Source organism: Cervus elaphus, chromosome 22 (genome assembly GCF_910594005.1).
Source record: "Cervus elaphus chromosome 22, mCerEla1.1, whole genome shotgun sequence".
NCBI lineage: Eukaryota > Metazoa > Chordata > Mammalia > Artiodactyla > Cervidae > Cervus > Cervus elaphus.
In genome coordinates, this window is record NC_057836.1 from 40,204,080 (window position 1) to 40,231,487 (window position 27,408).

Below are 27,408 nucleotides of genomic sequence, written 5' to 3' on the forward strand. Positions count from 1 at the left end.
TGGTTGGATAGCATCACCGACTCAATGGACATGAGCTTGGGCAAACTCTGGAAGATGGTGAAGGACAGGGAAGCCGGGCATGCTGCAGTCCATGGGGTCGCAAAGAGTCGGGCACAACTGAGCGACTGAACAACTGGTAAGGATCTAGGGGGGCCTGCCATCCCACAGCCACAGGGAAAGAATTCTGTCAACAACCCAAGCGAGTTTGGAGTAATTTATTCTCAAGTCATCTGATGAGAATGTAACCAAGTTGACACCTGTTGCAGCCTTATGAGACCCTAAGCAAAGGACCCAGCCACACTGCACCTAGATAGAAACTGAAATCAATTTCTTATAAGCCATTAAATTTGTGGTAATTTCATTAAACAGCAATAGATAATAATGTAGGTGCTATCATCTTTCACTACCTAATTTAGTAGCTTCACAGTAACTAGGTTAGGTGCTGGCAAAAATCATCTGGATTATCCCAAAGCAAATTTAACTGTAGTATAAAAGGTTTGACCCACAGAATATACCTTGCACAATTAACAATCTGTTTTTAAAACTTTGATATATGGGAGCTCCCTGGTGGCCTAGTGGCTAACATTCTGGGCTTTCACTGCTATGGCCCCGGTTCAATCCCTAGGTCAGGGAACTGAAATCCCACAGGCAGAGTGGTACAGAAAAAAACAAAAACCTTTGGTATTAATTATACCTCTTGGTTTCCTCATAAATCTAGAAACAATTCTGTGAAGTAAAGTAACATAAGTTTATATAAGTGTTAGTCACTAAGTCATGTCCATCTCTTTGCGACCCCATGGACTATAGCCGGCCAGGCTCCTCGGTCCATTGGATTTTCCAGGCAAGAACACTGCAGTGGGCTACCATTCCCTTCTCCAGGGGGTCTTCCTGACCTAGGGACTGAATCCAGGTCTCCCACACTGCAGGCAGATTCTTTACCATCTGAACTACCAGGAAAGTCCTTAACAGAAAGTTTGGAGACTCACAAAGTCAAGTGACTCACATAGCTAATGTAGGACCGGAAATTAGAGAACGCAGGTCTGATCCCAACGCCAAAATCTGTCTCCAAACAAATTTTAGTTTCTCTAAAGTCTCAATGGTGCTTCCCATATGTACATAGACAACAGTAATAAAAACACTGTAGTCATTGAATCACCGGAGAACTTTTGTCCTTTATTGTTAAAATCACCTCATTGTGCACATCAATTAAAATGTCCTTTATAGTCAATCTCTGGCTTAATGATGATTCAACTTAATTTTTTGACTTTAGATTGTGCAAGAGACATACTTTCAGTAGAAATCAGACTTGGAATTTTGATCCCTTCCCAGGCTAGCAATACACAGTAGGATACTCTTGTGATGCACTGGCAGCAGGGAGCCAGAGCAAACCACAGCTCCCCATCAGCCACATGACCCTGAGGTAAACTACCAGTATGTTCAGCCATTCGGGCTTTCACTTTCAGCGCAACATTCAATAAATTATGTAAGACATTCAATATTTAATTAAAAATAGGCTTTGTGTTAGATGATTTTGCTAACTGTAAGCTAATGTAAATGTTCTGAGTATGTTTAAGGTAGGCTAGGCTAAGCTATAATGTAGTAAATGCATTTTTAAAATATTTATTTCACTTAGCATGCAGGATCTTTCCTCACAGCTGACTCTAGCTGCCTGTTGCACAAGGGCTCAGTGGCTCTGCAGCATGTGGGATCTTAGTTCCCAACCTGGGTGTTCCTCACTCCCTCTCTCTCCTCTCCCCCTACTGCAAGGCGGATTCCTAACCATTGGACCAGAGGGAAGAAAGTCACTTAAATGCATTTTTCATTTACAATGGTTTCAACTTGTATTTATTGGGGTGTAACCCTAAGGTAAGCAGAGGAGATCTGTATTTTAAAGTCTGTAACTAAGTGTTAGTCGCTCAGGCGTGACCGACTCTTTGCGACCCCATGGACTGCAGCCCACCAGGCTAGGCAAGGATACTGGAGTGGGTTGCCATTTCCTTCTCCAGGGGATCTTCCAACCCAGGGATCAAACCTGGGTCTCCTGCACTGCAGGCAGATTCTGCAGTCTATATTCTGTACTTCTTGGAAAAGAGGACTTTTTTCCTTCATGGCTTCTTACAATACTAAGGGCTTATACTGAGTAACACCTGTGAGGGCCAAAAGTATTAGTTATTCTTAGGAACACCTTTCAAACAAAACCACAAAACAGCCTCTTTTATTTTCTAATAAGACTAAATTTATTCAATACCCTAGTAAAAGTTTTGATTATAAGTATCCAACAGTATAAAAAGTACAAAACAGATTTGTAGATTTCTAATATATTAATACAAAGTGCATGACTACATACAGTACATCCTACAGGCAAAGAGAGGTGGAAGGGGGAAAGAAGACTGTGGTTGAGGTCTAGTAATAAATAAATAAATACAGAAGTAGAGATGATCCATATTATAGTATATTCTACCACCAATACTGCAGCCAAAATGTACAAAAAAAATTTCAAAATAACTCAGGAGGAAGATGATAATGGCTGGGGTTCTTGTAATACACCTCAAAGTCTGTGGGAGCACTGACCCAACTCACTGTGTAGTCTGTGCATATGGTGGCTTGTAGTTTTTTCCAAAGGAAGAAATATAAAATTTTAAGTTTTGATTAAAAACTATAAAACTATAGGGTGCCCATAAAAAGTGGCTCACTCTCTTGCTACGTATACTATCCAATCTTTAAAATCCAGTTTTAAAAATAAGCACTGAGTCATGTTTTACCAGGGAGGCTAACGATCGTTCCTCATTATGAAAACAGGTGATATATTTTTCCTGTACTTTTAGAAAAGAGGCAATAGATAGTACTTTGGTTTGGGTTCAAGTAAAAGGCTTTTAATGAAGGTTTTAGAATGGAAGAGCTCCACATTTAGGATGTATCATCTAACACCTCAATGTTCAGAAAGCCTGACTAAAAGAAGCCAAACCAAAACCAACCCACTCAGCATTAACACACACCTCTTTTCTTTTAGTAGAATTTTAATATAGAATGAAAAAAAAAAAACCAAACCCAAAACCCTAACAGGTTAAAACAAGTCAAACAACCATTCTACACAGATAAAACCTTCACAAAGGTCAACTGAAGTAATCCAGAGCTAAAACTGAATTGTGCAGATTTTTCAGTGAAGTCACCAGTCACGTAACATAAATTATTTACACACTTGCAAGCCCTCTAAGAACTGTGCCCCAAGAAGCATTAACCTTTGTTGTTTTCGTGTGCCATCCTAAAGACTTGCACATTGTTATTTTTCAGATAATCTAACATTTTTAATAGAGAATGTTCTCTACCAAGTGGTAATGCTTTGGTACTATTCATATAGGATTGCTTCTCCTAAAGACTTGACATTTCCCCAAGAGGAACTTTGATTCTGCTTTAAGTTTTGATTCTGCTTTTTAAGTTTCATATAAATTAAAATCTGTATCAAATATCAATATGGAGGGAGGTGACACAGGATGCAACATATACAGTCAGGTTACCTCTGCCTATTTAGAAATTGCTCCTTCAAGATATTCGCACCAGAGAGCTGTCTGTCCCGCTTAATATTCAGTAGTACAGGTTTGAATCACCAGAACCTTGGCAAGACCTTAATATTTCAGTTATTAACAACTACCTCTAGGGGCAAGTCCATGTTTACTGAGTTATGACAAATTTATTATAATGAAGGAAAACAAGTGTAGCCAGCCATCTTAAAAAATGCCCCAACCACTGCTTCTCAAAATAGAAAGACTAAAACTACATACGTTTATCATACAACAAATCCCATCTCTGTCCCCTGAAAATTCCCCTAATTTCATTCATTAGAAGGGGATTTTTAAAAAAGACTTAAAGAGCACTTTACAGCAGCATTCAGCTTTCCTATGAAATACTCAGCATCTTAAATATTATGTACACTTCTTTTTTATCTCTTAGTAAGCTTCACTGGCTTCAGAGTTTGTGGAACTGGAGGAAAAATAACCCATTCAAAACTATTCTACAAATCCATCTTTTGGCAGAATAGCAGGTATCCAAATTAAAAATAGGAGGGTCATTTTGTTGCTTTGTTTTCCAAAATTTAAATCATTTTTGCTCCCCTTCTACATAAAGCTTAGTCACCACTCCTGAGTGGAGATGGGCAGAGGCTCTGGCCCCTGCTCCTCCGGCTTCTCAGCAGCTGCTTTCTTATTGCTGCAGCAAGGCTTGAATAGATGTGTGTCGATGAGGACTTCCCCAAAACGGCCTTTATAGATAATGCCACAGCATATTTTCTGTCTAAAAGAAAAAATGGAGAGAGAACAAAATGTATCAATAAGGCAGAAAAAGAATACAAAAAAATGAACGATCCACCAACCATTATATTAGTTTAATGGTGGCTCAGACGGTTAAGAACCTGCCTGCACTGTGGGACACTTGGGTTCAATCCATGAGTCGGGAAGATCCTCTGGAGAAGGAACTGGCAACCCACTCCAGTATTCTTGCCTGGAGAATCCCATGGACAGAGGAGCCTGGCAGGCTACAGTCCACGGGGGTAGCAAAGAGTTGGACACGCATGAGTGACTAACATAAACACATACACACCAATCATTATAACTAGTAGAACATGATCAAAGAAAGGTTCTACTTCCACCATCTCATCACATTTCTAACGAATGGTCTCCTAGAGTGACCTCAATTTGCCAGGTAATGGGAATTACCCAAGCCCCTTAAATCCCACACTAAGTGAGTGAAGGTCACTCAGTCATGTCTGACTCTTTGTGATCCCATGGACTATACAGTCCATGGAATTCTCCAGGCCAGAATACTGGAGTGGGAAGCCTTTCCCTTCTCCAGGGGATCTTCCCAACCCAGGGATCGAACCCAGGTCTCCCACATTGCAGGCAGATTCTCTACCAGCTGACCTACAAGGGAAGCCCAAATCCCACACTGAATCTTATTAAGTATCAAGGGGGAGAAGGCATTCCTCAGTTTCAGAGGCTGCTCCTAAAGTTATTAACTGTTTCCTCCAAAAGTCACCACATCTTAAAGAAAAACAGCCACCATGAACAGGCTGACACAGCTGGAGGTTTTATTTTAATATTGATCAGACAAAAAATATATATACATATTATCAAATACACATTAAGGCATACAAAAATGACAACACAGCAAATCACCCATGGATCACACACCCTAAAGGAAAAAAAACGATTATTTCCTATGAAATCCCCCTGTATGCCCTTCTCAACCCCACTCCATTCAATCTCATTCTCGCCTTAAAATTTTAGGTTTATCACTCCCCTTTTTCTTTGTATACATGTTTGCATCTCTAAACATATTGCTAGTTATCTCATATATGTAATACAAAAAATAAAAATATATACAGAAATGCACATATATGGAATCATACTGTATGCTGCAATTTTTTTCCTCAATAACTGAAGTTCATATATACTATGCTGTTAGAGCTTTTTTTCATTTTAACTTATGTATGGTATTCCACCATGTGAATATACCAGTTTGCACACTCTCCTTTTTAAAACCTTTTATTTTGCATTAGGGTACAGCCAATTAACAGTGTTGTGATAGTTTTAGGTGAATGGTGAAAGGGCCATTCACTCTTCTTCTGATGGGACGATTTTTGCTATTACAAACACACTGTGCATATCAGTGCACATGTCTGAAAGTTTCTTCTAGGTAATGTTGCTGAAATATAGGAATAGGAACATGTTCAATTTTACCTGAAAATACAAAGTATTTATCAGTGTGGTTCCCTTCTATCCCTATTTTGCTAAAGGTTTTATTTTAAACCTTGAAGCAAAGTTCAAATTTATCAAATATCTTCAATACACCACTAATACAATAGGCATTTTCCTCTCTCCTTTAGGAACTGTCACTTTATGTTAGTTGGCTTTCTAATGCTTGAAACAATCTCACATCCCTAGAATAAATCTAATATGCTTATGATAAACTGTTTATAACATATCAAAGTTATGTTAGCCTCAAAGAATGCTTGCAGCCTAGGCCTTGCTTGATCCATAGTCTGGAAAAGCCAGTGCAAGATCAGATTCATTTGTTTCTGGAACATTCAGTAGGACTTGTCTACCTCAGCCTTGGGTTTTTTGTGGAAGACTTCTGACCACTGAATCCATTTTCTTTATTATGCAACTCTTCAAGTTTTCTACTATTTCTTGGCAGTTTTGGTAAACTGTCTTCTTCTACTAATGTATCCACTTCACCTGTATGTTCAAATTTATTGGCATAAAGTTGTTTATAATATCCTTTGTCTTCTAAACTTCTGTTTTTCTAGAGTTGAATATCACTTTCTTATCCAAGAAATAAGAAGGTACCATCTTTTTCTTGATCTGCTTTATCTCTAGTAACTTCTTTGGTCATCTTTTTCAAGAACCAACTCTTGGCTTTACTGATACTATTCATTCATATTGCATTTCTACTCCATATATTCCTACTTCTATCTCTAGGATTTTCTTGCTTTTATTTTTCTTTATATTGAGCTTCATTAATCTATAAACTGGATATATATAACTTCATTTATTTTAAACCTTCGTGTTAAAAGTAAGTATTAAAAGCAACTCTTCTTCTATTTACCTCTTTAATTTCATACCACACGTTTTGATTTGTGGTATTTTCCAGCTATTTTTTAGTTATAAGGATGTTCTAACTTACACTTTCTTCTTGGCCCAGGGTTTCTCGATTTTCAAATATATAGAAGTTTTCATCATTTTATCTTGTTAGGTATAGTTTTAAATTCGTGGTCTTTCACTTCTTCTCTGGAGGTTTTACATTGTTATTTTTATTCTTTTAGTGGTTATACAGTTCATTAACCAAGCTTTAAAGTTATTCAATATATTTATTCTCAACAATACAAAGATATTAGGACATTTTAACTCCCATTACTTCTACCACTTTGATTTACATGCTATTGTTGTCATGTAAGGGCTTCCCAGGTGGCGCTAGGGGTAAAGAACCCGCCTGCCAATGAGGGATACCTAAGAGACATGAGTTCGACCCCTGGGTCAGGAAGATCCCCTGGAGAAGGACACGGCAACCCACTCCAGTATTCTTGCCTGGGAGAATTATCTCTGGGGCCACTGCAGGTGTTAAATCTATGGTTTTTTGGCATCCTTTGTTCATGCTAAGAACTCAGCTTGTGTATTTGTTGTTCCTCTGAAAATAAAGCCTTTATTTTCTCACTAACTGTTTCGCCTCCCATGTTCCATAGTTTATGGGTGAATTTTCCTTACCCATAGGATAACTGCTTATTACCTTGCTTTTAACTTGTTATAGTCTTCCCAAATCTATGAGCTACAAAATCCTTAACCACTTTCTCTTTCAATATTCTCTTTCCTGGTCTATTATCTCTTTTTTGACTTTGGGGTTTCTCATTCACATGGCATTTGTCCTCTGGTGATTCCTTACTAGGGGCTTCCCAGGCTGCTAAGGGGTAAAGAATCTGCCTGCCAATGCAAGGGCCGCAGGAGTCACAAGTTTGATACCTGGGTCGAGAAGATCCTCTAGAGGAGGAAATGACAACCCACTCCAATATTCTTGCCAGGGTAATCCCGTGGACAGAGGAGCCTGGCAGGCTAGTCCATGGGGGTCACAAAGAGTCAGACACGACTGAGTGACTGAGCATGCATATATATTTCTTATTAACTTGTCCACTTGTTAATGCCATTTTTAAAGACATAAAAAAATATATATACTTCTAGTCTTTTTACTTTTTTACAGTGGGATAGTTGAATACCTAAGTATACTCCATTATAGCAAATTTAGACTCCTTAACATGGTTTTTATTTTAAGTTAATTTTAATAGGAAAAACACACAAAATCCAAACTCTCAGCTCCATTCTTGCCTAATCCACCTCCAACCACACATGCTACCAGCTGTTTGCCAAATGCCATATAATTGCTAAGGAAGTGGGAAACAGTTGCCTATAATTAAGAAGGTTTGCTGGTTAGAGAGATATTTTCTGTTGCTTTTACCTTTTCCAGTATGTGAGATCTAAAAAGGAAAACACTGGCGTTCTGTTGGAGCCAGAAGCCATCTCTGTATCTGAGCCATCATCTGACTGGTTACTGTAACAGGGAGACTGAGCTGGAGAGGCACTTGAGGTTGTACTGTGAGCATCAGAATCTGAAGTAAAGAGAAAACAAAAATGATCATTTCATTATATGCCATCGCAACTAAGCCTCAGCATGAAACAGTGAAGGAGATAGTCGAAAACGGAAAAAAATTATTTTCTATTCTACTGTATTTGTACTAAAGTGTATCTAAAAGAAAATGAGCTTCTGATAAGACCAAAAGTAGACATACTTTTCCCTCTTCTGCTAATAAGTACAACTAAAAACATATAAGGATATAACATATAAAACAAAACTAAAGACTCCAAAAGTTGGCAGCAGCTAGAGGGCTTAAGACTTAAAGGAAGGATGTGGAGGTGAGCACTCTAGCTTTTATGGGGTTTATTTTTGCCTTATAAATCCCAGTCTTGAAGCTGAAGAAGCCAGCAATTCAGAAAAGCCAGTGGGTACACAGTGAGACACACACGCGCTCTCACACACACCCCCCAACAAAAGTCTGCTCTCTCTCCTCAGAGGACCAAGAAAGGGGCAGTCTAACAAGACAGGAAATCTTTACAACACAATAACCACTTTACTGCAGCCAAACAGAAAAAACAGGTCCCTACCCACACCCACCCTAGCAAAGGCCAACTGGAAAGCCTAGATTTCCATCCTATCAAGAGTGTTATGAGGCCTCCCCAACACCTTCACCAGGGTGATGGCAGTGGAAGCGGACTAGAGTGTCTGGGCTTTCACGATGGCCCACCAAGAACCCAAGGGCCCCACCACGTGGGAGCCTGAATTCCCATCCCACCCCCACCCAGCTGCAGTCAGGAGCCACTCCCACTTCAGATACCTATAGAGGTTGGGTGGGGAACCTGACTTTTAACACCAGCCGGCAGGGACAGGGCTGTGTGTACCCCTCTCCCATTTCCCCCTCTGACCAAAAAAAAAAAAAAAAAAAGCCAGTTAAAACAGAAGGTTTAAATAAAACTCAGAGTCTTATCACACAATTTTTGAATGTCTAAGTTTCAATTTAAAAAAAAAAAAAAAAAAAACCATCATATCCAGAACCAGGGAGATCTCAAATTGAATGAAAAGTCAAGTATATATTAATGCCAAGATGACAGAGATGCTAGAATTACCTGACAGATTTTAAAGCAGCCATGACAAAAATGCTTCAGTGAGCCTTTATAAACAAGCTTAAAATAAATGGAAACATAAGCTCAATAAGCAGGTCTCAGTTAAAAAAAAAAAAAGCTATAGAGAACCAAGAAACTAAAATCCAAACTGCAAAAAATACAATAAATGACAGGACAGTGGACAGGCTCAACAGCAAAATGGAGGGGACAGAGGAAACAATCAGTGAATTGGAAGAAAGAAAAATAGAAATCACCCAACCTGTACAGCACTAAAGAAAATAAATGAAGAGCCGTAAGAGACCAGCGGAACTACATCCATGAGACTGCAGTCCTGAAGGAAGAGGACAAAGCAGGCGCAGGCGAACAAGTACTCAAATATAATGGCTGAAAATGTGCCAAACTTGGCAAGAGACAAACCTACAGATTTAAGCTGAGCAAACGTCACACAGGATATACCCAAAGAAACCAATGCCAAAGTGAAAGTGTTAGTCACTCAGCCATGTCTCTTTGCAACCCCATGGACTGTAGCCCACCAGGCTCCTCTGTCCATGGGATTCTCCAGGCAAGAATACTGGAGTGGGTAGCCATTCCCTTCTCCAGGGATCTTCCCAAACCAGGCATGGGTCTCCTGCATTGCAGGCAGGTTCTTTACCATCTTTGCCAGAAAACACACTATAATTAAACTCCCAAAAACTGAAGAAAAAGAGAAAAATCTTGAAAGCATCAAAAGAAAAACAAAACCTTACCTATAAACCAAAAACAATAGATTCTAACTTAGTAAGGAATAAAGGCAGTTAATCAGATACAAGCTACACATGATTTAGTATTTTTGCCCTCAGAAGATATCACATACATTTACAAACCAGAATATAAATCTTTTGGTTAATAGTCACTGAGCTATAAAGCCATCCTACTGCTATTCTCAGCATCAGAAATATCAGTCAGGGGCTGAGTCTACTACATATCTCACCTTTATCTAAAGACTCCCCCTCCCAGGACAGGTGGATAGAACAATCCTCCAATTTAGAGAACCAATCAAATATTCATGAAGTATCCACTAGACAACAAACCCTGTGTCACACCCTCCATGGGGAGAAATAAGACTCAAGAAAGCTTTTTTGAACAGCACTCACAAGTGTTTTCTATTAACAAAATTTTACGTAACATAGCATAATATTAAGTATCTAAAACAAAGAAAGCACCATTAGTGTTTTTAATACATTCATTTACTTCCAATCTATGAATAGCTTAACTCCATGGGAAAAAACAACCAAACAAAATCCTTAAGAACAGCAGGCTTCACATAAAAAAGAACAAAATAATACCATTTGCAACAACATGGATACAACTAGAGATTATCATACTAAGTGAAATAAGTCAGACAGAGAAAGACAAATACCGTATGATAACACTTATACATGGAATCTAAAATATGACACAAACGAACCTATGAAACAGAAATAAAATCATGGACATAGAGAAGAGACTTGTGGTTGCCAAGGCGGGGACGTTGGGGTGGCATGAAGTGGAAAGGTGAGCTTGGCAGATGGAAGCTTTTACATATAGAATGGATAAACAACAGGGTCCTACTGTACAGCACAGAGAAATATACTTAATATCCTATGATAAACCATAATGGTAAAAGAATTTTTTTTTAATTAAAAAAAAAAAAAGAGTAGCAGGCTTTAAAGGAGTAAGGCTATGGGAATACTTAAAAGACTTCCCTAATAATTAACAGCAATAGCAGTGCTATGCTTCTGAAGAAAATGCACTATCCTAGTAACTGCTTCATTATCTATGAACCATTTGAAACTGCAGTTATATTTATCCATTTCTAACTATATAAGAACTTTTTAAAATTTTAAACATTAGGCAGGATTTGGAAATCCCATCCCCGACACGGGATAGACGGGGATGATGAGCAAAGTGATGGAAACAGAATACACCATGCACATTAAGGGAACTGACCCTTTCCCTAAAGGAGACATCCAAAGACTTGCTAGGGATTTTCAATTTTATTCTACAGCAACCAGAATCATGGCAGATTTTAGGGAAAATGACAAAAAAAAAAAAAAAAGGCTAACATTTCTAGAGGAATTTTTTTTGTTTGTTTTACAAAAGCCCTTTTTACTTGCTTATCCTTACTTCTCTTGATTAGGAAACTGTGGTTTAATGTTAAGCAACACCAGGGTCACATATTTGTTCAAGAACTCAAATCTAGATCTTCAAGCCTTAGATCCAATGCCTTTCCAGTATATCACAAAGGAAAGAATATCCCAAGGCGAGGAATACATGTCAGGTACACGTAAGATGCACAGAAGTAAATACATAACTAGAGGCAGAGAAACCACTTAGTGGGTGATGTATAAAAATTCAAATATCTCAAAACTGTTACATTGAACACAGCTGCTAGCAATTCACAATGCACCTAGGAAATCTTGTTTCACTGAGTCTCCAAACCCATTAATTTTCAATCTCCAATCCCTCCACAACATAGCTTTATCACAAAAATCTAAAATTACACTGGACATATTCCCTTAGGTAAGGCAAAAGTTAGGTGTCACCTTCCCTATAATTAAAGGAAGATGCTAAGAATATACATACAAACTTTCAATTTCTCTACTCCTGAAATGATAAGAAAATTACTGTTTTCTAAACGTTCACTAAAACATTTACTGAGAATAAAGGGTAGTAGAGTCAGTTTTTATTTGCCCCTTGGTGGTAGTTGGTTAAGAAAAAAAATCTATGATTAAAATATACACGTATTTGATGTTATATAAATATTTTACTACCAATGTATTATAAAAGTTTAGCCAAAGATTAAATATATATTAATTAAATATATAATTAATTAAATATATATCAAAATAACTATGTACTAGTAACACCAACAACTTACTAGTAACACCAACTTAGAGCATGGAGTCAGTAGCAGATCTGGAAAGACTTTGGGGTCCTGGGGCATAAGCTAGCTATGCTATCCAAAAGAGCAGGATGATTGTGTAGAAAGGGCACAGGGTTTTGATATTAGACAAACCCCAGGTCAAGTTCATCTCTACCACTTATTAAATGACCCCAGATCAAGGTGAAATCACTACCTTGTACTTCCTATCCTAATCTCTAAAACTGAAATCACTGGGATAATTGTAAAGTGCTTGGTATATATACCAAAATGCTCAAGATATGATAGTTCTCCTTCCTTCCTTTCCTTCTGTCTGATCAGTAAATTTAACTGTCTTTCTCCATTACTCTAAAACAAACATTGATTAATAATATTTTGTCTAACAAGGGCCTACAGATCTTTTTTTTAGCCACAGCTCATGCCCCATGCAGTGGCACCCTAACCATTAGACCGCTAGGGAAGTCCCCACATCTTTTTTAATCCAGAAAACTCCAATATAGGTCCACCTACAATTCTGAAATGGTTCTTAAAACAAACGTTTATTTCTAACCCATTTGGCCACAAAATCTGGTCTGATCTGGATCATAATCAGGTGGGCAAACATGACTAGTTTATTTACAGTTAGTTTATCCCACCGATATAAATATGTCTCCATTTCTCCTGCAGAAACACTATTGTGCTTGTCTCAATAGCGCTGCCTCAAACCCCCTGGGGGTAATAATATTATATACAGTGGATTTCCTTTTCAAAAGTTAAATTCCTAAATACAGAAGTACTACAACAGGTCCCCTGCCCCCAATGACTTCCCATAAAATTAGACGAACTTATTAGTAATTTATCATTTCTTTCCCATCCTCTGACCCAACACATTAAGCCCCTTTAAACCTAAAAATCTTGAGGCTGCAATATGTGAGTTATGATTTCCAAAATTACTCTCCAGAAAACCTGGGTTTTAGTCTCGGGTTGCCCACTAATTATTTACATGCCTTTCTGCATATCTTCAGGCCTCAATCTCCTTAAGGATAAAAATCAAGTAAACACGCTTGAAACATTAATCTTCCAGAAAAGATGTCAATAAAGAGATGAGAATGGTCCAAGTGTTCTAAGTACAGTTTGAAGAAGTGGCTAATGAAAGTACTTTTAAGACATCAAAATCAAAGATAAAGTTCCAAGATTTCCTAGAAATAAAATATCTCTACCAAGTCAACATTGCCTCCCACTCTTTTTTTAAAAAGCAACAAGAGAAAAAATGGTCTACATATGCCATGTGCCACCCGCAGACAAAAACAAAACATCCATTCTTAAATCCTCATGTCTCAATAACCAACTTACTGTGGCGTTTAAATTCCTTCTGCAGTTTACTGATCTGGTTACTTTTTATCCTGTTTCCAGATAGAGTTTTCACTTTCTTTGGTTTCAGTGTAGTCTTTAGACTGGGTCCTGCCCTTGCATCTACCACCTGGAAGAAAATACTGAATATTTAATACCATTTTAAAAATGACACCTCTGTATTCCCTTAGTTCAGATGAGTACTTATTTGAAGGAGCCAAATTTGAGAACCATAGTTTTCTACTCAGGTTTAAGAGCTCATGTGCACTTTGAATCATCACATGGTATTAAAAACAGTTTATCTACGTTTTTTTTTACTTTGAAGTAGTAACAGCAGGAGTTGCTGGACAAAAAATTTATATAGATTTTATATATGGTGAAAATGAGCCAAGTAGGTTAAGAAAAACCAGACCTTACAACAATTAACATTCCTACTGGGTGATGTCTGCAGTTTACAAAACGTTTTCGTATACTTTTGATTCTAACTTCACCACAAAGCAGTAAGCAGTAATTTGTTATTCCAATTTTAGGGTAAAGAAAACCAAGAGATATTAAACTGTATTTTGCCTTATTTCACTAAACTAGTAAATAGGCCAAGGTAGGTAGGGAAGGTGCCCAGACTCAAATCAGGGTTTTCAGGCCTATGCTTTATGCTCTTTTACTACACACTCTTAAGCCTGAGGTCAGCCACGTGTGGGCAATGGCATGTTCTCCCACAGCCTGGTAAGGCCACTGGCCTAGCCCCATATGGTCTCATTTCTCATGTCTTCATTCACATTTACTATTTACAGATTTCTATCCTTATGTAATGGACAGAGGAGCCTGGTGGGTTACAGTCCACCGGGTCGCAAAGAGTCAGACACAACTGAAGCGACTTAGCATGCATGCATCCTGATGTAAAAAGGTTGACATCACCTTCAAAATCACAATTTGGATCTTCCCCACATAAGCTATTAATTAAAGAAAAACTCACAATGTTATGAGTTAACAGACACACAGAAACCTATTATAATAATGTAACATTGTCACCAAAGAACAGCATAAGGCTAGCCTAAGAAAAAATGTAAAGAATAAATGCCTGCCTGCTTAAAAACAAGTCTCTTGTATAAATGTCATAAATCTTCTGAAAGCTAGCATATAGAAAAATAAATAACACTTAACAGTGTTGTTCTGGTTACTGAAAATATTTTCTAAAGAATTCTAGTGACATTATAAAGTGAAATGCAAATCTCAATTTAACATAAAGAATAAAAACAGCTTCTATTTAACTGAGTGATTACTAATTATTCTTTTTATATATCATCTCATTCAGTTCTTACAACAGTTCTGTGACATGGCTATTATCCTTTTTTGCACTTAATAAATAAATGTCACTTGTTCACAAGTAGTAAGTGGTAAAAAACGAGGGTTTAAATCCAGTTCTGAATGTAAACCCATGTGCTCATTAGTACCAGCCTGAGTTAGGAAATCTGTTATCCTAAGAGATGAAAAAAAGGATTCATGTCTAATTAACTGGAGGAATCTCTGGGTTGAACCTAAAAATATGTTAAATGTACACTGTGAATCTCCAAAATGGGTATATTCAATACAACCTCAGGGGAAACGCCATACCAAGCTATTAACATTTTGCTCCCAAACATGCCAAAATGTTAAATGATTATATCTAAGCAGCAACAAGTATTTTTATTTTTTTTCAGACTTTTCTACCCCAGAAACATATTATTTCCTAAATTAGGGGGAAAACCAGTGTTACTTTAAATATAACAGAGGTACAACTGAGAAAGAGAAAAAGATAAACTCACATGATTCCAGTTTTTTTTTGATCCTGCTGGCAATTTCTTCCATCTTTTCACAAGCAGGACACAGGCATTACAGATATCTCCTGAACGAGTCTCATGTAACCTGATAAGAAAAAGATCAAACCTTTACTTGTCTCCTTTTACATTTCTTTTAGAAAAAACACTATTTATAGTTTATAGATGTTATTTCCAGTTGTCTGGGGTGATCCAGTTCTACTGTTTCTGTAGAATATTTCAGAAGTCTAATTAACTCCTATGTGCTGCAATTTGGTCATTTTAAAATAAAGAATGTTTTTTTAATTAAACAATGGTAAAATTTAAGACCTAGAGAAGAGCCTGGTCACCATGGTTTTAAACAATGATGTCAAATTAATCTTTCTTGAAACGTATAGATACATAAGCAATAAAACACTACCCTTTTAAGTAAAAATAATGTGCCATGATATTCTAGTTTCACAACAAACAAAACCAGAGAGGCACTGTAATATTATTTTAATGAATGTATCTGCATAAGGGGAAATAAATGTATAGTTTCCAAGTTATTTTTTAATTGTCTCTCTGAGGAATTTTTCATTTACTACACATATTCCTATATTACAAATAAATACAGAAAAATACTAATAGCATTTATTATATATACAATTGGAAATAAAGACATTAAGAGAAAAATGTGACTTCAAATGGCAACGTTGGTTGCTGGAGACTCTAACACTCTTCAAAATAAATACAGTCTAGGATTAACAATAACTAATCAACAGAATGCTTTGACAAGAAAATGTAGGGGTGAAATTAATTCCTAACATCAAAAATGGCTCAACATTAAGTATCTTGTTTCATCAAAGTATTTTTTGGAAAGTAAATTCCATTTTATTAAGCAGAGGCTTACTGTCAAAAGATAAATAAAGAACAAAATTATAAAATAAAACTAATGTACCCTGACAGGTTTCAGGGCAGAATATTAAACCCTGTTAGTATCCTCAGCAGATCGCGTTAAAATTTATTTGTATAACTTGGAAAAACAATACAAAGTACAGAAAACTAGTAAAGGACAATTACTCTAAGAGAGAATAAGGGTTATTTTTTTAATCTATACATCTTGAAATTAACAATGAAAGGTTCTATTATAACTTTTTAAAAATATATTTTTAATTGGTGGATAATTGCTTTACAATGTTGTTTTGGTTCCTACTGTACAACATGAATCAGCTATCGGTATACAAGTATCTCCTCCCTTCTGAGCCTCCCTCTCAACTCCCCCATGATTAAGGGCTTCACAATAAACTTGGTAGTTCCTCATAATCTAGGGGGAAAAAAAAAGGTATGCTCTCAGTATCGTTTGGATTTAAGAGCAAGTGCCTTGAAACAACCTAGATTAGAATATGAGTGATTTTAATTATTACTGCACTGTTCCAATCCCTTTGCTTAGAAATATCTCCTTAGACTGTGATCTTTTTCACTCTAAAAAACGGTACAAACATCACATGATCTTACCCAAAACAGCTCTGGAAATCCTTTTCATAGCGTTTACTGTCAGTGAACCGAGAACTGGAGGATTTAGCTCTGCAAATGCAGCAGCCCTCTATACTTCGGTACATCTTTGGCTTGTGAAAACCAAACATCTTTTCTTCTGGGCAATAGCCTGTAAAGCCAAGGGAATTGACACAGCTTTGTTGAGGGCTATAACAAGAAACCATTAAAAGCAAGCTCTCTGCTCCACCCCGCCCCCTGCAACATGGTATTACACGACCAAGCCAGACATCAGGGCTCTGGTGAAGACCTCCTGGATCCACCTCAATTCTTGGCACACGAGCATGCCAAGTGTCTAAAACAAACAGAATAGTTTACATATATAACAAGGCTTCTCCTACCTCCTTCTACTCTCCTGGCAAAAACTCACTCTAAAACTGCGGGAAGCAGGCATTTTCTAAAATTCAAGATTCTAAGTCGAGGAGGACAGGGAAGCCTAGCGCGCTGCAGTCCATGGGGTTGCAAAGAGTCAAATGCAACTGAGTGACTGTCTGACAACAAAGTAGAGAACACAACACATTCTCTCCACTATCCTATGAAACGCCGGAATCATACCTAGGGGAGGACACATCCTAAAATTAAAGGTACGTCTTTTTACTCTGCATGTTTGCATTACTGTGATTCCCCTCTTGGAAAGTTCTGAGCATTTACCACAGGACTACAATTTGATACTAAGCACAGAAGTAGCTCAGTATGCATCAACCCACACTACTTCGCCCTGTGGGAAATCAGAGGGGATTTCTCTGTGATAAACGGGGAGTTCTAAGCAGGCAAGTTATCCTTGAATTGAAACTACGGAAAGGAGGATGTAAAATATACAAAAAACCAGGGTTATAGTTTAAGAATGCTAATTTCATAAATCATTAAGACAGATTAAGAGTGAGCTCATGTTGCCTGACCAGTGGTCTGCCCCTCAGTCGTTACAGAGGTTTTTGAAGTTCTTCAATGAGGTGCTGTGCCTGAGAGCTGTAATAGTGGGAGGCAGATGTTCAAAAATGTAGAGTGGGATAAACTGTGATTTCCATGATCAAAAAAACCCTCAACATCCATCAAGGAAGGAAGGAAGAACTCTAGGGCTGGTTGCAACAAAAAGGCAGCTGGTAGTAAACACACACCTTATAAATAATTTAGAATATCCAAACCAAGGACCAACTTCACCAAACATCTGGACTAAGAGGTGATGTAAATGTAATGAACAGAAACTAAACCCCAAAGGACAAATCCACAGCAGGGCGTGTGCATGTGTGTGTGCGCGCGCACACGTGCACACACAAACATCACATAAAGCGTAAGAGAAAATTATTAGTATTAACTAGATTTGTACCCACAGTTTCAGGAGTTATAACCACGTTTTAAAAGGAATGCCATCCTTTTAAAAGTTCTTTTAGAAATACACTCAAATATATGAGTAAAACAAAAGCCTTGGTGTTTGTCTTTGAATGACCTCTTCCCTAACCTCATTCCACTACAATTCTGGTTAGCCATACCAGAGTAAGTATTTATGAAAGTGATTCAGAAAAATAACCAAATAGTCAGACTCTGTGTGTGCGTGTGTGTTTGAGATGAAGGGATTCTGAAATACAAAGGATTTAAAATTTGCTTTTAAGAAAATAATTTATCAGCAAATAATTAGCCAAACACTTAAGTTTTCCTTTTAAACAGGGACTAGTGTTCTTTGATGTTTTTGAGAGGCAAGTAAAAGAAAGATGTGATGGATCAGAAGGCCACTGATGCATTTCACTAATTAAGTCTAAACTAAAAGTTAGTTTAAGAATTGTTAAAACAAAGAAGAACATAATATTTCTAGTTGATTTAATTGTTTTCATTAAGTGAGACTTTTTGAAAGGAAAAAAAATGAGGAAGGTGCTCGGTATATAATAGGAAAAGGCATAGACCTGTGAAATGAGGTAGATTTTTTTTTCAGTCTAACAAAACTTCACATGATAAATGAAAAGAAAATTGCCTCCTGAAGAAAATGGCCATGCACTGCTTTGGAAAAAACTATGTCAAACTACACAGGTTTATACAAACTTTAAAAGTACTGAGAAAGTAGAAGCTACTGCTTTAATTTGTATATTAAATGTAACAATATTTTGAGGCAAAAATGTAACACAACTCTTTTCTAGTCCTTACACCAACCTGTGGCCTCTCCAAATTCCCCTAATACCTTCCATTATCACCAAGGTCAAAAGTCCACAGTTCCTCTTGCAGCGGGCCAGCTTCATCAATAACTCTAGGAAAATTCAACCTCCCTTCTCCCTTCTCAGCAAGGACAGAGGAAGTACAGCAAGAAAGGTCAGTTCGTTCCATTAATACACAGGCCAAATCCCATTACAGGACAGACTATTTCTACCCTCACAATCCCCTTCCTTCCACAAATAATAAACATACTATCAAAACTATAAAAATTCAGGTCATCTCCAAGATATGAACTAAATACTACCTTCACTGAGGCTGGATTTGCCCAAGAAGTCATAATTTGTGCCAGTTATCATGCTGGCAAGCTGCTAAGGAATATTAAAGCTATAGCTAAATATTACTTTCCTTTCCATCATCAGCGATTGTGAATCAATTTTTGTTGGTGGTAGGAATCACCACAAAACTGACCCAATAAATAGTAAGTGAACCAATCCACTCTTCAGCCTGAGAAATGTTCTTCTTACACATCAGAGAAAATCTAATAGCCTGATGTCTTCTGACTGATATCTTTTATGTAGCTCTGCAACCTTGTTTTTCCTAACAAAATTCTTCTGCCTAAACAGCTGACTGGGGAGTCTAAATTCTAGGGTTCACCCTCTTTCAGTGCTAAGTGCAGTAAGGAGGCAGGCACCCGTCCTGATGCAACACACAAGTAGCACATGAGCCTTTTAATGGATGACTACTTAATAAACCTATTAAACCTTTTCTGAGCTTATTCCTGCACTTGAGAGGCACCTGGGAATCTGCAGTAAAGACACAGGGGTTTCATTCTGGGCTTTGTTTACAAGCAACCCACTTAAGCAGTGATTGGTGTTTAACCATTTTGAGCTTTGGGGAGGCCAGAGATTAACTGAAAGTATTTTCTCAAAACCTACAGCCCCACTAATGTTTTACAAAATTAAAAACCTTATCTAATCTCTGGGAAAAAACTAAGACACAAAATGGCTCTGAAACCAAGTTACTTTATATATTTGAGCAGGTGGTGAGTGAGCATGGCACAATTTGATTTTAAACTTGGGATTTCTGTTATCTCAACAAACTAAGTGGTCTTTAGAATACTTCTTCCCTATAAAAACACTGAATCACTGTTGTTTTATATACCTGAAATTAAAATAATAAAAATAAGTAACATAATGAAACAATCAACTTCAGTTTTTAAAAAAAGAGTATTTCTTTCCTAAGCTCACATTTGTGCAGTATTAAATGATCCCTCCAGAACAACCTATTTGTTCAAATTATTAGTGATTTTTGCATGTATTCTTACAGATGTCACATCACTCAGCAGTGTTTTAATAGAAGGAAGCCAATGCCATCTGCTTCCTAACTGATGAATAGTTATAGATGAGAGGAGACTCCATATAATATCACCCTTAAGCATGTATTTGCAGAAGCAGAAGAAAATTTACCTTTGAAATAAAGGTAAAAAGAAAAAAAGCTTAAAATGCTGATTTAAAAACTCATTTGCCTGCTAAAAATAGACAGCAGCAATGGTTGCAAAACTCTAAATATACTAAAAGCTACTGAATTGTATACTTTGAGAGTGAATTTTATGATACATAAATTATTACAATAAGCTTGTTTCTAAAAATAAAAAGATTGGGTTTGGAATTCTCTTGACTTTATTCATCTTTGTAACCTCAGCACCTAGAATATTATCAACCATGTAATATGTACTCAAATGTGTGGATTAAACTTTCTTAAAAAACTCATTTGTACAGTACTTCATGTTAGATAAAGCACTTTCACTGACATTTCTTTACCTACTGTCAGCCAAAAAGCCACAATTTTTTAAAAATATTATAACAGTTAAAGACAAACCAACCATGCTGAAATTACTGTTCTGTCCAATTTAATTCAATCTTAAAGATTAAAGCTAATAGCTTAGTCAGCAAAAGCCATAAGAGAAAGAACTGTAATTACATGAACAAATAGCATACAGAGAAAGCAATGCGAATTTTTAAAATGCAACAATCAATTCTGAACATTTGTTTTGATTGGTTTATTGGGGTTTCATCTATTTTAAAACTGTAAATTTCATAAAAATTCAATGATCAGCTTAATGAAAGGATGGGGAATGCATCCTTAGTGTTGAAGCAAGGAAAGCGTGAAGTAACCACTATTTACCAAGACGCAAAGGAGCCAATTCTAATCTCATTTAATGAGATTATGAAGCCAAAGAGCGGATGATGTCTTAGTACACTTAATACAGCACACATAATGTAAGTTTACTGAGCAAAATATAATATGATGGGGCAGTAATCTTCACAATCAATAGTAAAAGGCTGTTTAAGTTTTCTGATAGTTCCAAGCTTAAAGATGATCTCTTATAATTTTTAGTAATACCAAATACTTGATTTGGTATCAACTATGGAACAGTATGATTTGGTATCAACTAAGAAACAGTATGAAGAATCATGAAAAATGCAAATTTTCGAGCTTTTAGTACCCTTTTTAACATGCAATGAGGAGACAGTGAGGTGAAGATATTAACTCTGCAGAGTATTTTCTTATCTTTCAAATCTTATAAGGGTGTGATTTTAATTAACACTTAGGAAAATGGAGAAGGTTCTTATTATGATGTATGCAAGTAACATCTATTAGGTTCACCTTAGTTGGTAAGCTTTGAAGGACACCAATAGTTCCTCCAATGTAATAACTTTCTCAATTCCATTTTCTAGACTCCTGGGCAGTTGTTTTTCTCATATTCAAAAATACCTTTCAGGGGCTTCCCTGGTGGTCCAGTGTTCGCCTGCCAATGCAGAGGACATGGGTTCCATCCCTCGTCCAGGAAGATTCCACATGCCCTGTGCCCAACTGCTGAGGCCGCATGCCCTACCTAGAGTCCATGCTCCACAACAAGAGAGGCCACTGCGATGAGAAGCCCGCACACCATAACTAGAGAGCAGCCCCAGCTTGCTGCAACTAGAGAAGGTTCCAGTACAGCAAGGAAGACTCAAAACATCCAAGAAACAAAATAAACAAATGTTTAAAAAAATCTTTTTTCAAAACGCAAAATGCACTGGATAGACTAGGTGGAAGAAAACAGAAGTAAATATGCCAAAGATGATGATAAATCAGCTTTTATAGTTAACTTCGTAACTTGTCCATACCATCTTGAGAAGTGAAATTCTGATGCACAAATCAGGGGTGCAATCTCTCAAATTAAAATGTTTCTAAATTGTTCTTCGTTTTCAAGAGACCAAACCCTACAGCTTCTAATCATTTTTTCTAAAAAAACCAAATGACCTAGACTTCTTTTTTAAAAAAGCACACGTAAGATAGTGTGCGTGCATGCATGCTCAGGCATTGTGTCCGACTCTTTGTGACCCCTTGGACTGCCAGTCTTCTCTGTCCATGGAATTTTCTGGGAAAAAATACTAGAGTGAGTTGCCATTTCCTCCTCCAGGGAATCTGCCTGACCCAGGGATCGACCCCACATCTCCTGTATCTCCTGCACTGTCAGGCAGATTCTTTACCACTGCGCCACAATGTAAATGTCCATGGATTCTCAGACTGGTTAAAGTATGGTGTCTTCATATTACAGGATACCCTTTCAGCCCTTAAAAGGCAGTAGGTCTACAACATGTGCAGGGAGGGAACTTTTTTCCCAAGATTATCTTGTTATAGAGTATGTTTTCAATGAGATCTTGAATACACAAACTGGCTTTTTAAAACAGACTTTTAAGAACCAATAACTAGCAATTGTCTCTGAGGGGTGCTAAGAATGAGGGAGGTTTACTTTCACTTTACTCCCTTCTATACTGTTTTTTTTTTTTAATCAAGAACACCACACCCCAAAACTTCAGTCATCATCACATATCTTGACTTGACTTAAAGAGGAATCTGAAAAAGCCCAAAGAACTTAAATAAACTTCCTCAAAGACATATAGATGAAGAGATACCCATTAGGAAATATACTCCACAAGACAGCATACAGAATAGTAAAATCAGAACAGACAGAACAGAATGGGAAGGAAACTGCAGAAACGAGACAAGCAAAAGATGTGTAAAGTTTGAAGGAAGCAGCAGTGAATAAAGACGAAAGGAACCCAGCAACCAGAGACAAGTCTGAAGTGAAGGAGAGGCATTTTTTAGAGCTGCACTTTAAACGGCATGATTATGGGAAAGGAAGAGAAATAAATGCGAAAAAGCACTTATGATCCAAAGTGAAGTGCCATCTCGAGTGCCTGAAACTGGTAATGCCACCTTCAACACCATTTTAGTCAACGGTATGCTATCTTTAATCACATGTAAGTACAGGATCCAGTAAACACTAACAGTGTAACTGTAGCAACACTCTTCACAAAGGGTCAAATAGGATTGTTTTGTGTTCTCCCACTGCTAGGCCACTTGGTTGCAGTATTCCCCTACAAAAAGATACATTTCAGTAGTGCTTAAGGAAAACCATGGGGCAATCAAACACTACTATTTCCTTTTACCTGCTTCTAGTAGGTACCTACCCACATCCCAATACCAACGTTTCTGAATTTATTAATTCACTTTTTAAAGTGAAATTTAAAAATTTAAACTTGCCTGGAGAAAAACTGAAAGACGTGGTGGACGCCCACTTGTCTGCCAATAGCTTCTCCAAACATGTACCCAGGCTGAGAAATTATATGATAAAATATTTACCCAGTGGTGCCTATGGAATCCACGCTCAGTAGAAGACCCTAGAACTCCTCTGACAGGCAAGGGGTCAAACCCAGAAATTAAGTCTTCAGCTGACATAGCACAGGTTAAAAATAAAAATCACAAATCCAGGTCTCTGCATTTTAGACAATGTAAAAAGAAATACTAGGTCTTCCCATTTTGATACTGTAAAAACAAAACAAGACAAACCTGGGTATTCCAACACTAGATTAAAAGCAATTCCAGTGAATGAGAAAGTTAAAGGTTTCGGGGATAGTACTTATTTGCTTTTAAAGGATGATTATTAGTTAAGAAATATGACTATTTTGAGTGTGATGAAGTCAAGGTGGAGTCTATATTTCTGCTTTTGTCTTTACAAGTAAATAGGAAGTCACCTCAAATTTTATTTGTCCTCTGTAATATTAGGGTAAAATCTTACTTCTATTTTCCAGGGATGCTGTGGAGCAAGAATATGAAAACATCAGTGTATATATACCATTTATTTCCTTGAATTTATGACTTGCACATTATAGAAATATAAACTCTTATCTGTCCCAAGACACACCCAACTAATTAAAATGAGGGTAGAATCCTGATTTCAGAAGGTTTTAAGAACAAGTTTGTGGGGAAGGAGGAACTTAAAATTTCCAGAGATTTTAAGTTTATGAAACAACCATATTCCTTTCCATGAAGGTTGTTCTCCATTTTCAAACTTGACAAAAAAGCACATACCTGGTCTAACCCAAATCTCAGGAAAGTTCCTAAAGTTCTCTGAAGCACCAATAAATACAAGGACTGGCAGTCCTAACCTTTAAATGCCCTCCTGATTATATAGTCTTCTCTTTCAAACACATTCTTTTTGTGTTCATCTAACCTGACTTTAATCCACATAATCACATAAAAAATCTGAAAGTCAACCAGGTGCTCCTTTCTCATCTTCTGCAAGATCTCTACCATCTCCATGATGAAGTCCTTAGAGAATCTGTTTCTTCTTTCACTTCTCTGGTTCATATTCCTTCCATTCCCATTGCCTGTTCCTCATTACGTGTCTGAACTTCTGTCAGAGCCTCATAACTGACTTATAAGGCTGCACCCTTCAAATAAGTAGTATTGTCCTAAAGTTCAAATATTAATATTCCTTCCAAGGTACCAACACCTGGATATCAGGATAATATCCAAACTCCTTGGCAAGAAAATTCAAAGCTTTTCAGGATCTAGTCCTGTCTACCAGCTACTCCCAACACAGAATTCTGATATTCCAGGAGTGTCAAATCAACCTTAATAACTAACCACATCAATACTTAAGTCTTCTATTTCTGTCCAAATGGTTTCTCCTTCATCCTCTTAACCTAAGAAATTATTTGAGAATTACATCTTTTTACAAAACGAACACACTGGATTTCATGTACTTGTTTAAGGTACTGTTCCCTGTGTGCTTAGTCACTCAGTGGTGTCTGATTCTGCAACCCCTTGGACTGTAGCCCACCAGGCTCCTCTGTCCATGGAGATTCTCCAGGCAAGAAAACTGGAGTGGGTTGCCATGCCTTCCTCCAGAGGATTGCTCCCTCTACTCAACTGTTACAGGACAGAAACTATTAATAAGTCTTATATTACAACCAGGTGCTGACTGTACATCATATACAGAACTGGGTGGAACTTGCTAAGAAGTGTGGGGTAGACAAAATGGACTTGAACAGTGTTTTTAAGGGCATGAAACAGGAATGGTGTACACAACAAATTTTTTAAAAAATGTCATTTTTAATATTTAGTTTCTAGACTTTTGCACCCCCCAAAAAAGTGAGCTGTAAAGATTTCCAAGAAATGTAAACCAAATGAATGACTTTAATCAGAAAAGACTAATAGCAGACCAGTCAATATTTTCATAATAATTGGTAGAAAAAATATTTCTTGCTGATTTCAAGCAGGCATGTGTAGAGGAAGGGAGGATTAGGAGAACAATGTGTGTAGAAATGAATCTCAAAACGAGAGCTATTTAAACTCAGCATACATTAACATCAAACAAATTAAAATAACATTAAGCCAAATCAAACTTATAGTAGGTGCAAACAACTAAATATGAAGCTAGAAAAAATTATTTTAGTTAAATTGAAATTTTGTACTTGAATATGTAATAGCAAATGTGTCTGTGACTTCTATATTTCTAGTACAAAAAGAAAACTCTCCCTTGAAAATAAAACTCCCTTCTTTTGGATTAGCTGCATTTCCATAATACAGAAAACCACTCAAGTGCAGATTCAATTAAAGAGAAACTGGAGAACCAAAAGATAACAAAATATTTTCAATTTATAACAGGACACTCTTGTGGACAAATCAGAAAGAAAATGTTATTTTCTAGATTTCTACCGGACTTTTTGATGTTACCTGGTGAATCAGAATTAGATTGGCAACCAGGAGTTTAAGGCAGTGTCTTCCCAGAAACAGTTTCTGAAGGTGGGGGATGGGGCCAAAAACAATTACTCTTTCCACTTCTCATTTACTAAATTATGCATTCCAGCAAGGAAACTGATCCAAACCTGTTTTGTCTCCTGCAAAATGTCTACTTTTCAAAGTTGTGAGGACAACAGGTTGTATTACCAAGCACATGATTTACTTAATTTACATCCCTGAGAACCAGGTATGATTATTCCTATTTTGCAGATAACAAAATCTGACTACAAAGTAACTTGCTTAAGATGATCAAGTCTTTGGAAACCAAGCATTTCAACCCCATAGACTTCTGAACACTAACCTAGTGCCTCAACAAATATACTCCCCTCCTTCTTAGCCAATTATATGCCTAGCACTGCTTAGGGGAAAAAAAGAAAATGTAATACTTTTAAAGCAACCTACTATGTGCCTAGCACATAGTAAATTAATTTGTCCTTGCAACAGCTTATGACCTTGGTCTACATTTCAAATTAGCTTAAGTTTTTCCCAGTGAAAAACTTCTTTTACATGGAAAATCATTCTCAAAGTGCTTTTGTGACATAAATCTGCCTGACTGTGAGCTTATGAGCCAGGTTTTCCCAGGGTCTGACTGCCAACTCTGGAGAAAAAACTGATCATTCAGGTTCCAGATATACAGAATAGTACTGTGCAATAGCAGCCGTAAGACCCACCCAAGATTCTAGGATATACTATGTATAGAACTTTTTATCTCCAATCTCTTGCAAAAGTAATGCAAAAAGGGAAGGCAGCAGAGACCTTGTCTGTGTCCTTCCCACTCTCAACTCATTTACCTTGATAAACCAAATCTCTGCTGCACATATCATCTGATATTCAAAACAAAAGCCTTAAACTCTAGATACATTTGAAATCTCTCAGAATACTGAAATCTAGCTGTAACTTGGCTACAAAATACTAATTAAGAAAACAAAGAATCTCAGTGTATTGGCAAAGCTCCTCATATGCGTTTTATTAATAAATACCTGACCCAGAGAAATAACTCCCCGAAGGAAAGCTGTAAGGTTATTAAATCTGAAGTTTCTCATTCTCTTGACAAGATCTTTCTATTTATTTCAGAAATGTACTAATATTGGCAGCCTAGGTATTTGTCATTTGGTCAACCAAAACTTGGGGGAAAATAGTATATTGAATAGCAAAACAATAAAGCACAAAACTGGTTTCAGTTTGTATGGATATTCTGGTATGTGTGGGCGCGGCCCTCAAAGGATATTTTTATTTTTCCGTAAAGGCCACTTTTAGATTCTAACCCTTAAACATGATCAAAATACAGGAGAAACAAGGAAAGAAACAACAGACACGGTGCTGCTTATCGGATGTCTAGACTGCAAGCAAACCCCAA

At 37.1% G+C, this 27,408-nt stretch overlaps 1 protein-coding gene across 2 annotated transcripts in view; it reads right to left on the minus strand.

Annotated features, from left to right (window-relative positions):
• Positions 1 to 2,213: 2,213 nt before the first annotated feature.
• Positions 2,214 to 27,408, minus strand: part of SINHCAF (SIN3-HDAC complex associated factor) — a 28,515-nt gene continuing 3,320 nt past the window's right edge. For both annotated transcript variants that reach the window (XM_043881792.1, XM_043881791.1), the window contains exons 2-6: positions 16,740 to 16,887; positions 15,252 to 15,351; positions 13,453 to 13,579; positions 7,999 to 8,149; positions 2,214 to 4,287 (exon numbers count right to left, since the gene is read on the minus strand). In XM_043881792.1, coding sequence (XP_043737727.1) covers positions 4,128 to 4,287; positions 7,999 to 8,149; positions 13,453 to 13,579; positions 15,252 to 15,351; positions 16,740 to 16,867 — 666 coding nt within the window. In that variant the 5' untranslated portion in view covers positions 16,868 to 16,887 and the 3' untranslated portion in view covers positions 2,214 to 4,127. The remainder of the gene's footprint in view (positions 4,288 to 7,998; positions 8,150 to 13,452; positions 13,580 to 15,251; positions 15,352 to 16,739; positions 16,888 to 27,408) is intronic.